Source organism: Pseudonaja textilis, chromosome Z, assembly GCF_049901715.1.
Source record: "Pseudonaja textilis isolate UNSWEBS1 chromosome Z, rPseTex1.2, whole genome shotgun sequence".
Taxonomy (NCBI): Eukaryota; Metazoa; Chordata; class Lepidosauria; order Squamata; family Elapidae; genus Pseudonaja; species Pseudonaja textilis.
The window spans coordinates 61,383,458-61,397,298 of NC_142008.1; the positions used below are offsets into that span (position 1 = coordinate 61,383,458).

The following is a 13,841-nucleotide window of genomic DNA, read 5'->3' on the forward strand; positions in this document are numbered from 1 at the left end:
AAAACTATATCATTCTGTCTTTCGATTAGGTTCCTTGAGTTCATGTAAGTGCAGTCTATAACACAGTTAGTTTGAAAAGTTCCTTTACTGAGTTATTAAAATTCAGACATAGGAAACAATTATAACAAAGACCACTTTTATTGAATCATTTTAGCAGGGCTACCAGATCTGGGCTCAAAAATCTGAATGACCACTGGACACCAGCAGAGCTATAAATTCTTGCATTTACTGCTATCTAGTGGTTGCCTGCATTTTCGCAAGCCAAATCTAAGACATTATTAAACCTAACTTTGACACATTGGTTAGTTATGCTATCTTAAAGTAAAATGCAATGGGCAACACAGATCTATTGGGGCAGTGTAAGAAATGTTAACCTTTGTTGTTGTTGCCTCTATTGTTTATTGTTAATGTGAGATGCTTACATGATAGTTTTTCCTCAACTGGCTAACAACTTTTTTTAAAAAAAATATTTCTTTATTTTGTCAAGTGATTATAACAGGTATAAGTATAAACATAGTTATGAATACATGAAATGGATACATATAAGAAAAATAAAAAGAAACACCAACTTCTGGTTTGGGTCTCTTCAGCGACAGACCGAAATCCGCAATTGTGCATGGTTTCAATCTGTGCTCGTCGCTGGAGTGCCCTGATCCTTTGGACTCGGGGCTGAAGCCACCCCATAGAGGTGGTGAAGAGGGGGGAGATTGCTAGCCGAGCGGAGGGGAGCCGCATCTCTCCTCCTTGGCTGGTCTAAACTCCCTTCCCCAAAGGTGGTTGCAGCGGTATTCAGAAATGGTCACCTCAAAGATGAACCCGACTGGATAAGGTTGTGCAGGATTAAAGATTGTACTAGGATTAAAGGGACTTGCTCAGCTAGAAAACACAGAGACAATGGTTAAATTAAGTTAAAAGTGAGGATTCTGCAAAGGTACAAAAGATAGTGTCGTGACAGTAGAATACTGTAATGAGTTAGAAATGAAATAAATAATCTATGAGATAAAACTGTATTGTTATGTAATGGTATGTTTATTTCTAATTAATGCAATAATAAAGAAGAGAGGGAAACATTGCAATTATTTCTAAAGATTGATAAAATATTGAAAAGAAATGTGAGAGATTTATAAGGAAATTTATACCAGTTATTAGAATAAATTTGAATAATTATTTTGCTTATTATAATAATTTATAAGGTAAAACTGTATGACTATCCAATGGTATGCTTATTAACAGTTAAGTAATAATGAAGAAGGGAGGGAAACATTTCAATTGTTCTCAAAGATTGATAGATATTAAAAAGAAACGTGAAAGATTTACAAGGTTCATATCAGGACTAGAATGATTTTGAATAACTATTTTACTAGTGTGTGTGTGTGTGTGTGTGTGTGTGTGTGTGTGTGTGTGTATGTATGTATGTATGTATGTATGTATGTATATCTGTCTATCTATCTATCTTTTGCTATGTTTTTAGAATTTTTCTTTTTGCATTTTCAAGGGGAAATACCAAGCAGAGTCTGAATGATGAGATCTACATGATATAAAATAGAGATTAGAAATTTGAATGTTATAATTTTAGAATGCACAAATTCAATGTTTAATGAGATTTCACATGATAATAACAATAAGATTTAAAGGTGTTGCACTTTGATTGACAATCATAGAGGGAATTTTGCTTCTTAAGAATGTTGGAAGAGAACATATGAAATTGTAAACAAGACAGATGAAAGTATAAGTACAATGAATAAAAAGATATAGAAATTTAGGTACAAGAAATACAATTGAATAAGAAGAAAATGAGATAACCATAAAAGAAAATTAAGAGAAGTAAAAGAAGAAATAGTGAGAAGTTGGAAAAAGAGTAATAAGATATGAAATTGAATAAATAAGATGAATATGCATATGAAATTGTGTCTGTATGGAAATGTGATAACCTGAACTATGCTGTACTCAAATAAGATGTTTTATTTTTGTTAAAACTCAATAAAACTTTATTTAAAAAAAAACAATAGGACAGGGACGATAGGGTTGTTGGTGTGCTTATGCACACCTCCTACAGACCTCTTAGGAAAGGATGAGGTTTATAGTAGATAGTCTAAGGTTAAAGTTTTTGGAATTTGGGGAAGAAACCACAGAGTCTGGTAGAGTATTCCAGACATTGACCACTCTGCTGCTGAAGTTGTATTTCCTCCAATCAAGTTTGGTGCAATTTACCTTGAGTTTGTATCTATTGTCTGCTCTTGTATTGTTATGGTTGAAGCTGAAGTATTCATTGACAGGTAGGACATTGCAATATATAATTTTATGTACTATACTTAGATCGGACCGAAGGCAGCGTAGTTCTAGGTTTTCTAGGTCTAGAATTTCAAGTCTGGTGGCATAAGATATTCTGCAACGAGTAGAGGAATGGAGAACTCTTCTTGTGAAATATTTCTGGACTTTCTCAACTGTATTAATATCAGATATGTAATGTGGGCTCCAGACTGATGAGCTGTATTGGAGTATTGGTCTAGCAAATGTTTTGTATGCTCTAGTTCAGGGGTGTCAAACTCATTTTCACCGAGGGCCACGTCAGTGTAATGGTTGCCCTCAAAGGGCCACATGTAACTGTATGACAGTATAAATGTAATCAAATGTAACTACTCCTAAATGTTAATTAACTCTGAATTTATTATTTATTCAAATCATAAATATTACATATGCATTTGCATAAATGTAAAAATAGGTTGCTAGTAGCTGTTAATATAACATAAAAAATTTACTTTGTCAAGTTAAGAAACCCACATTACTCCATCAATCAATGATCAATCTATCCAAGAGAATAATAATAGAAAAACATCATCCAACATCAGTTATGATAATAATTTTGTTCAAATCCTTTTTGTCACAGCTAGGAGGGGCAGAATAACAGAATAAGTACAACCAACAATTGTGAGCTGTTAAGAACATATGTGACAGATGTAGCATTTCACAAAAACAAATGGCTGCATATAGCCTTGCAGATTTGTCTGCATAAACATATAAACCTATAAACACTAAATGCATTACTACACATATAAAGTTATATTTCTAAATAACTGAAAATAACAAAATCAGGGTTGTCTCAATTCACAACTATATTGTCTCAACTTTTTAGGTGAAATTCATGAGAAGATGCTGACTGTCCTGGAACACACAGAGTGGATCCCCTCTCCTCCATCATAATCCATTGATCATGTTCTAAAAATAACAAAATGTCAGCACAATCATTAAATTGCACAGTTTAACTATTCTTCTTGATTGAAATACATTTTATTATATATTAATTAGGTTTTAAAAAACGCTTACTTATGCATTTTCTGGCTGGATCTTTGACACCGTTTTTCCGTAGCCAGTGTGTCAATGTCTGGTTTTAGGTGTTGTGCTGAAGCAATCTGTAGAACAGTGTGGAGGTTCTCATCAGTGATACATGATCTATGCTTGTTTTTGTTTAGATTCATTATTGAAAACATCTGTTCGCACAGATAGGTGCTCCCAAACATAGACAGAACATGGGCTGCATGACGTCGAAGCTGTGGCATTGAACCAGGGGGCATTTTACGGTAAAAGTCCTGGATCGCAACATCCTTGAACTTTGCTTTCAGGCTATGATTGCTTTGAAGCTCGATTAACTCCACCTGAAGGTGCTGGGGTGCAGTGCAGACGTCGGTGGTGAAAGGATCGGCAAAGATTGCAAAGTCTGAGTGCTGTGCTTTAAAGTCAGAGAAGCACCGATCAAATTCATTTGTTAATTGGCTCACTTTGGTAGCCAACTGACCACATGAAAAAACACTGGGAAATGAGGCTGAAATGCTTTGACAAACAGGAAAGTGAGCAAGATTGTCCTGTTTGACTTGGCACATCCACGGATCAAGTTTAAGCTGGAAAGCCATGATCATGTTGGACATCTGCGTAATGACTTGTCTACATCCCTGCAGCTTCTGATTCAGTTGGGCGAGATGCTCAGTTATGTCACACAACATAGCAAAGTCACACAGCCAGTTGGGATCTGACAGTACAGACATGAATTTTCCTTTACTTAGCATGAAAAGAACAATATCTTCCCTAAGTTTAAAAAATCATTTGAGGACTTTACTCCTAGTCAGCTACTGTACTTCTGTATGGTATGGCACCTCTCCATGCTCTGAGCCCATCTCCTGCAAGAACAGCTGGAACTGACGATGATTCAGGCCCTGCGCTCGAATGAAGTTCACAGTTTTCATGACTGTGGTCACTACATGATCCATCTCCAGCACCTTCCCACATGTTTCTTGATGAATGATGCAGTGATACATTACCAGAGGCGTCTGACAATTACTTTTCAGCATTTTGTCTTTTATTAGTCCAACCAAGCCCGCTTTTCCTCCACACATTGAGGGTGCACTGTCTGTAGTTAATCCCACCAACTTTTCCCAAGGCAATGCATTTTTACTCTTGGACTTCTCCACCATATCAAAAATGTCCTGTCCCATTGTGGTCCCATGCATGGCAGCTACATCCAACAGCTCCTCAGTGACAGAGAGGTCTGACTTCACGCCTCAAATAAAAATGGATAGATGCGCTGTATCCGTGTTGTCTGTGCTTTCACCAAGAGCTAATGAAAAAGCTATGTAGCTACGTGTCTCTTGGGCCAGCTGCGTCGACAGGTTTCCTGCTAGTTCTGTAACTCAGTCCACAATGGTGTTCCTTGATAAACTGACATTTTTAAAAGTCTGTATCTGGTCGGGGCACACCTGCTCACAGACCTTCAGCATGCACTGCTTCAAAAACATGCCCTCTGAAAAACACTTTGAAGCTCGGTCGATTTCTTCTGCAATGATGAAGCTAGCTTTCACTGCCACAGTGTTTTGGGTTGTGGCTTTCGTGAACACATTCTGCTGCAATTGTAGTTTGCTTTTTAATTCTTCAACAATCTGTCGTTTTTCTGAAAGGCTAACTTTGGCATACTTAGCTCCGTGTTTGGTTTCAAAATACCAACGTAGATTGTACTCTTTGACAACCGATAATGCTTCGTAACATAAAAGACATACCGGTTTCTCTCCTTGAAGCCCAAACATGTATTCACCTTCCCATCTTTCTTGAAACATCCTTCCATCTGCATCAACTTTCCTCTTCCTGGACATTTTGGGATCATTTGTAATTCCACATAATTCAACTTGCAGAAAATAACATTGATGCGGATACACTGCAACCTAGTGGCGGGATGTCGACAATTCGCTGGTAACATAATTGGTATGCATTCTGGGAAATGTAGTTTGTGGTGAATGCTCTCTTTTGCTTTATTTATTTAAAGGCAATCGGAACTTTGTAGCTCTCACGGGCCACATAAAATGACGTGGCGGGTCACATTTGGCCCACGGGCCTTGAGTTTGACACCTGTGCTCTAGTTGGTAGTGTGATATTACCAGATATTACGCAGGATTAGGTTAACAACTCTTAATGCCTTTTGGCTTTGTGGTTACAGTGGGCTCTAGCACTTAAGTCATTAGAGATGATTATTCCAAGGTCCTTGACCGAGATTGGATCATCAAGGTCTTGCCTATTCAGCTTGTATTTTATTTTCTGATTTTTTTTGCCAACATGTAAGACAGAGAATTTATTTGTTGAGATTTGAAGTTGCCATTTGTTCGACCATTCTGATACATAGTGGAGATCTTTTTGAAGGGTAGCAGTATTGTAGGAGGTGTTGCTTTACATCGTCAGCGAAGAGAACGCAATTGCTCTTAATATGATCACAGAGGTCATTTATGTACAGAAACCTGCCCAAGTTTGATGTGCATCTTGATGAGCCAAGTCCATTATTTATGGAAAAGCAGCATGGTCAGATTGAGGAATGAATTCGTCTGAATGCATTTTTTTTCATGAATTTGTTTAGGATTTACTTCCGAGTTAAACATCGGAATTTCTCTTGGTGTAAATACTCTCAGTATACATAAAAGAAAAGATACTTTCGTTAAGAATCAAGTATCATAACGTACAATACTTAATGATAGTCATAGGGTACAGTCAGCAATCAAATCATACTAGGAAACAGTCAATATAAATCGTAAGGATACAAGCGACAAAGTTAGTCCTACAATCACAAGTTGGGAGGGGATGGGTGTTAAGGAGAAATGAGAAGATTAACATAGATAACATAGAAGATATGTGAAGTCATAAATCTATTACCGGAATACCCCTTGTGCAGACCAAGTCCGAGATCAGCATGACGATTCATTGGAATCTGGAACAGCAATCTTGGTGGGGAAACAGACGAACTTAAATCGGGACAATTGTGGAGGAAATTCGGCCTTCGTCCTTTGCCGTAGTTGCTTAGCCTTGAACGCTTGTTTTTTAAAAACTGGTTCACGTTGCTCACGCATGCGTTGTAACTATTGTTTGATCAGCTGACGCTTATAAACGGGGCAAAAAGGTAACGCGGAGGTAGGGAGATCGTTGTAGTCTGCTGTTGTCATTACTTCCGTGAATCTTCGAAGAAGGAAAGTGCCTTTGGGACCTGTTTGATGCTTGCAAAAGGGAAGGTTTTCGTCCGGCCGTACCTTCCTTTCGTTTACTATAGCCGACCGTCGTCATGTTCAAAAAACTGAAGCAGATCATTGAGGAACAAAATTCGGGCCGCGGAAGTCCCGGCGGTGGCGCTTCAGAGTTTCCTCAGGTACGCGGTAGAAAATCCGCGCGCTTACTTGGCATAGAATACGGAGACTGGTTCTTTTTCTCCCTGGGAAATGTTCGGTGGTTTAAAAGGGAGTAATTGGACGCTTTAGGAGGCCGGCTCCGGAAGGTGTGCGAATCCTCACGCCGTTTCCCTTTCTCTAAGGAATGGGAGGGAGGTATTGCTGAAAGGGTTCAAGCGTCGGCCTCCTCCGAGCCATATCTGTTAAGGCGCCATTGTTTCAGTTTATCGTTTTAGGACACTGCGTTATCCACAAAGGCAGGCTTCTACTCCTGCTAGGTTAATTTAAATTGTCCAGATTAGGTTCTCCCTTTGTAAGGCTTGTTTTAGCCTTGTCCGATAATTGTCTGACAAGACGTTTTGTACCCATCAAAGTTCATTGTATTTTGGCCTAGTGTTGTGAGAACCAGATTGTGTATGGTTCAGTGTGCTTATTAAAAAAAAATTGTTAACTGAATATTTAAGAACTTGGGAAATTAGAAATATAAATGCAACTCGACTATCTTTATTAATATCAGAGGTCTGCTAACTTAAGGAAAATCTTTCCACTGCTTTGGCTGGGTCCCATTAAGTTTGATATGGCTCGATTTCAGCTATGAGCTCATAGGATTATGTGCCCACCAAAAAGAAAGTATCCCAAAGAGTTCCTTTTCAAATATGTCCTATCTTTGCCAGCATATTATTTTATTTATAGGAATGTATTAAGCATTTGTGTCAATTCTTAGTAAAAAAAGAGGCAATATAAATTAGATGCCTTTAATTTTGTGCAGGAGCAGATATATTAATGCGTTTTTACTAAGAATTGATGCGAATTTTCCAGTGATGTGCCGTTTTTTCTGTGTGTGAACAGTTTATTCACAACTGTGTTTTTGAGTTATAGCTCCTTAAATCAGAATATCCAATACACTATTGTTTTCTAATTGTTAGTGATTAGAGAATATACTATATTTCATTGTACCAATGTCCTGATGTGGAATAAACTAACGTATGAAAAAGATTTTTGAGAATCTGCCAAGGATGGAATGGAATGTACTATTCAGTAGAGCTAGGACATGCTGTAATGCATTCTTAGATGTTTTATTGTTTAATGACTTGAATGTGAGTTACATATATATTCTGATAATGTATTTTCTGTCATATCTTCTAAAATGGATCCTGATGTAAACAACTGACTAAATACTTATCTTGAGATAGCATATTTTCCATTATTCTTAGTGGTTACAAGATTGAAAAGTAAGCGTTAATTTCAAACCTTCATTAGCAACACTGAAAATTTAAGTCAAATTATATGGGTTTCAAAACAGTCTCCAAACACTTGTAAGAAAAGACGGTAGTCACCTCTACCCCATTTAAAATCTGAACTGTTTTGTTTCATACATATACAAGTCATGTTTTATGTTGTAAGAATTTTTGCACTTTGAAGTGACAAACTTAGGTTCAGGAAAAAATATCTATGAAAATAATATTAAAGTATCTTTAATAAATTGAAACACCAAGCATTCAAAACCCCTTCAGTTCAGAAAGAATATATAATGTATTTGAGAATCAACTACAAATTTAGAATATGTTAAAAGGAACCTGGACCTAAATGTCATATTTTGTATGTATTTGTGACTCAACCCTAGTAAGAAAGAATGGTTGTAGGTTTGCCCCCCCCAAGTTTCTTCCATCTCTGGTTCTGGATGGAGTTGCAATGCCACAAACAGGCCTGGTACACAATGTGGGGCTCCTGTTTGAAGAGCAGGTGGTATAGCCATAGTTATGAGCAGGGGTGGGATTCTACCAGATCGCACCTATTCACTAGAACTGGTTAACATTCTAAGCAGTTCAGAGAACTGGTTGTTAGAAGAAATTACTGGCCTAATCCTGTAAGAAAGGCAGGAAGGAAACATTCTGGTGTTCCTTACAGAAACTGCCTCTCCGTTAACCCTTATTACATTCTTGGCAGGACTAGACTTCCTGTCTCAGGAACATCTCTGGAGTTTTCCCCCCCATCTTTGCTGGTACTTTGCTTGTGTGGAGTGACCATTCAAAGTTACAATGGCACTGAAAAAAGTGACTTATGATCATTTTTCACACTTTTGACTGTTGCAGCATCCCCACAGTAATGAGAGGCCAGGCGAGGAGATACGTGTCTCGATGTGAGTGATATTGAGTTGGCCACGCCCAATCAATAACATGACCAAGTCACGCCCACCAGCTAAGCCATGCCCACAGAACTGTTTGTTAAAAAATTTGAATTCCACCCCTGGTTTTGAGGGCCTTTCTGGTTATGGATTAGGAATTTCCTGGTTATGAATTCCCATTCTGTGAGTTAAATGATTACCTCAGTAGGGGCAGACTGTTGTTCCATAATTGATATAAAATTTGCATCAGTTTTTTACAATTATTTTCAATAAATGAAGCCAGAGTAAGGTATCATAGCTTATACCATTTGTCATATGATTTTTCAATAATCTAGTCTGTTTTAAAGAATGACATTTATGGTGATGCAGCAGTGTAATTAAATAAATATTGTTCTTCATTGGCTGTTCTTACTTTGCATTGATCTGGATGACTTGCTTTTTAAATATGTAAGGTATGAATATTAAATTATCTAAACTTATAATTTTATTTTATTGCATTTATATGTTGGATAATTTCCTACCTGTCTCCAATCTTCCCTTTTGAGGGAAGGTAGTTGAGAAGGTGGTCGCACAGCAGCTCCAGAGTTTTCTGGATGAAACTGATTATCTCGACCCCTACCAGTCAGGATTCAGGCCTGGATTTCGGACAGAAATGGCATTGGTCGCACTTTTGGATGATCTCTAGTGGGAGTGGGATGGGGGTAGTGCATCCATCCTTACTCTACTTGATCCCTCAGCAGCTTTCAATATCATTGACCATAGGATTCTCCTGGGGTGGCTTCAGGGGATGGGAGTCAGGCCTTGAGCTCTCCTGGTTCACTTCCTTCCTCTGCAGCCACTCTCAGTCAGTGTTAATAGGAGGGGAGAGATCCAGCCCTCACCCACTGCTTTACGGGGTTCCACAGGGCTCGGTACTCTCTCCACTCCTGTTCAACGTTTATATGAAGCCACTGAGTGAGATCATCCGTCACCATGGACTGAGGTATCACCAATATACTGATGATACTCAGCTGTATGTCTCAACCAATGGTGAGTTAAGTGTTGCTGTGTCCTCCCTCTCACAGTGCCTGGAGGCTGTTAGGGGTTGGATGGGGAGCAACGGGTTGAAACTAAACCCTTACATGACCAAGTGGCTCTGGGTTTGGGGTTCATTGACTCAGGGAGAATTGCCACCTTTGGTCTTGGATGGGGTAGCAGTACCCCAAACAGACCCTGTGTGTAATCTAGGGGATTTCCTAGATTCATGACTCCTGCTCAAAGAGCAGGTGGCAGTTGTGACCAGGAGGGCCTTTGCACAACTGCAGGTTGTGCACCAGTTACGCCCTTTCCTGGACCAACGGTCCCTACTCACAGTCACTCATGCCCTAGTCACTCCCCATCTTGATTATTGCAACGCGCTCTTCATGGGGCTGCCCTTGAATAGCATCCAGAAGCTCCAGTTGGTGCAAAATGCAGCGGCCCACATGGTTTTATGCAGACCCTAGTGTGCACATGTATCACCGCTCTTGCAGGAGCTGCATTGGTTGCCGATTGCTTCCGGGTGCAATTCAAGGTGCTGGTTGTCACCTATAAAGCCCTTCATGGCTTGGGACCAGGTTATCTGAAGGCCCGTCTCTTGCCAGTGACATCTACCTGACCCATCAGAGCGAGGAGGCAGGGAATGCTGCGGGTCCCATCCCTGAGGGAGATACATCTGATGGGATCCAGAAGAAGGGCCTTCTCTGTGGTGGCTCCATCTCTCTGGAACATCATTCCCCCAGAGATTGGAATGGCCCCCTCATTAATACTATTCCGAAAGGCACTGAAGGCCTGGTTCTGCCAGTAGGCCTGGGGAACTCAGAGCAGGATGGAGCCTATCAAATGGCTCGTATGATCTTATATCGTTGGGAGGGGGGGAGTTGGAGGGTGATTTATTCATTTATTTTCCAGATTTTGTTCTATTGTACTTTATTAATTTATTTGATTCTTTTTGTTAGTTTTGATTGCTTTTTTTGTTTTAAATATGGTTTTATATTCTGTAAGCCGCCTCGAGTTGCCATGGGCAAATAGGCAGCAATATAAATTCAATAAATAAATAAATAAAATAAATATATTTTATATTAATTAATTTATGTAAGCCACCTTGAATCACCATGAGCAAATAGGCAGGAATATAAATTTAATGAATGAATGAATGAATGAATAAAATTAGTATCTGGTGTTTGAGCTAAGTAATTACGATCATACCTTGGTATTCAACTGCTTCAAAAGTTGTTAAATTCAGTATTTGACACATTTTGAAGCAGAAATCTTGCCCGGGCACTCATCATTTTCCTGGTAGTCAACACACAAGGAAGAACTTGCTGACATTGGCTGCCTTGTGACTGACTATTTCTTCTGGCCAAAACAGCAGTAAAACGCACGGTTTTCTTGATACTCATTAGTTTTAATATTCATCTATTCTTCTGGAATTATTGATGAGTACTGAGATACCACTGTATGTTTCTATGTCAAGGAATTATTTTTACTACAATTAAAACTATGTAGTTATTTCAAACAGCTGTCCTTGGTGTTCCTAAGGAATATGATATAAACTATCTGCATTAACATCAGACAATAAATTAAAAAGGATGTAAAGGAGTATGGAATATACTTGAAACCTCAACAATTAGACAAACTTTTATTAGGCCCAGATAAAAAAAATATTACCAAAATTTACAAGTACCTCCTAGAAGTAGAATTAGAAGAAGAAGTAGTGAAAGGATGCATGATTGCATGGGGTCAAAATATTGGTCACAACATAAATTTATCAGATTGGAAGACTATGGAAGAGAAATCACAAATTAACAAAATCAGCAACATATAAAGAAAATGCGTATAAAATGTTCTATAGGTGGCACTTATCCCCTTTGAGATTAGTGAAAATGTATCCTAAAATGAGTTCTATATGTTAGAAATATATAAAAAAGAGGGAACATATTATCATATGTGGTGATCCTGCCTAGAGGCTCGAAAATACTGGCTCAAAATCCAAAATTGGCTATAGGAAATCACCAATGAACAATTAAACCTAGAACCAGAACTCTTCCTCTTGGGGATCTTTAAAAAACATACATAAAGAATACAAAATACTTATTACTACATATATTGACTGCTGCCAGGATTGCCTTTACCCAATGTTGGAAACAGCCATATACACCTATAGAGGAACTGGTTATACAAAATGTTATGAATTGTGCTGAAATTGATAAATTAACACCGAGTTTAAAAGATAAGGAAGCATCAATATTTTATAAGGTATGGGAACAATGGTATAGCTGGATCGGAGACAGATCAAGGATAAGTAATTATTAAATATAGAATATAGATAGAATAAGAATATAATTATGCACAAAATATTTGTAAATATTGCACAAATGATTGTTATATGATAAGCACCACAAACAGCTGTTATTGAATGATATATTTTTTATGTTTTTAATGTAATAAAATTCAATAAAGTTTATTTAAAAAACATCAGAAAATAAATATCTACTCTTAAATACTTTCCAGGTATTAATCTAAAGTGTAATGAGAATTATATTTTAATTTAAATGATTAAGAAGAATGTAGGCTGCATTCTTTATCTTCCTATCATAAAAACTATTAGATTAACTGTTTTTAATTAAATGTATTTGAATATATTGTTTAACTGTACAGGAGCCAGCTTTAAAATGATCAGAGGATAGCTTATGCCTTTTTGGATTGACATCAACACTAAATAACTGGCAGTCAAAACTCTACCACAGACTAGCACTTGATAACACCTAGCAAAACTTGGCTGATCTCAAACAAGCCAAGCAATGTTGAACAAGGCAAATATTTGGATGTCAGCTCAGTAGGAAACTCCAAATAATAGATTAGATTGTGACTGAAAAAAAAATCGTCAAATAAGGGAATGGCAAACTACAAATAATCCTTGATTTATTACCTTAATTGTGTCCAGAATTACAGTCATAAATCATTGTAAGTCAAGGATCATATTATTGATCCCCATAGTAATTCCCTTTTTATGATACTGTGAGTCCCTAAGTCACTACTGTGTTTCCCTGAAAATAAGACCGGGTCTTATTTTAAAGACCTGGTCTTGGTGGGGCGGGGGGAGCAAAATAAGCACTTGGGCATGTATAGGAGGCACACTTCTTCTGCTTGCTTGCCAGAGCTGCCGCCATGAGGCAGAGGTGGTGGAGCTGCCCCACGCTCTCCCATCGGCTAACCTCAGGGCCCCTGCAGCCAGGCCACCTATGCCCTAACAGCTGCCTTGCCTCGCAGCCACAAGACACCACTCAGCCTTCTGCTCCATTGCAGCTGCAAATAAACAGAAGAAGTGGCCACATGAGCTCCTGCTGCACATGGTTGCTGTTGTTGCTGTGGCAAGGCAGGTGTCAGGATGTGGATGGTTTGGCTGTGGGGGGGGCTGAGGTAATCTGGTGAGGGGTGCGTGGAGCTGTTCCAACCCCCTCTTCAGGTGGTGCATCGCAAGCAACCAGACAGAATGGGCAGCCGACCGGGTATGCAGACTTTTAAATAGGGCTTATTTTGGAGATAAGGCTTCTATTGGGTGCAAATATATAAAAACAGCATGCTAGGATTTATTTTTGAATAGGTTTTATGTTTGGGGGAAAGGGGTAATCATAAATCAACAGAGCCCCAAACTTTGTATTACATGGATATGACTGAGTAGAATTAACTTCAGGAAATCTTTACCTTGTATTCTTGCATAGTTTATGTTCTGATGTATAGCTTATACATTTTCAAAATTAAAAGATGTTTATATTTAATTGTGGATTATTTTGAATAGTCTTTATAAAATTAATTTGGATTTGAGAATGGTGATTAATATACACATTAGAACATGAATGTTGCAAACGTGGGCATTATAATAGTTAAGTAATAGAAATACTGACTGCTGCAAGCAATTGTCATTCTTGGTTCTGTTTAGATTTTTTCTAAAACCAAATCTCAAAGGTCCAAGGCCAGACCTGGGAGGACCAAAGCAAACACGCTCA

General features: G+C 38.2%; 2 protein-coding genes across 2 annotated transcripts in view; one reads left to right on the forward strand and one right to left on the reverse strand.

The window, feature by feature from the left end:
- Positions 1-1,913: 1,913 nt before the first annotated feature.
- EPM2AIP1 (EPM2A interacting protein 1) lies at positions 1,914-6,350 on the reverse strand. Its single transcript, XM_026720616.2, is given in 2 exon segments — positions 1,914-3,216; positions 3,325-6,350. Coding segments are annotated over 2 exon segments (1,821 nt in total). The 5' UTR covers positions 5,139-6,350; the 3' UTR covers positions 1,914-3,209.
- A 66-nt stretch (positions 6,351-6,416) lies between these two features.
- The window catches only part of GOLGA4 (golgin A4), a 79,743-nt gene continuing 72,318 nt past the window's right edge, over positions 6,417-13,841 (forward strand). Inside the window, exon 1 of the mRNA XM_087917164.1 lies at positions 6,417-6,670. Coding sequence (XP_087773290.1) covers positions 6,587-6,670 — 84 coding nt within the window. The 5' untranslated portion in view covers positions 6,417-6,586. The remainder of the gene's footprint in view (positions 6,671-13,841) is intronic.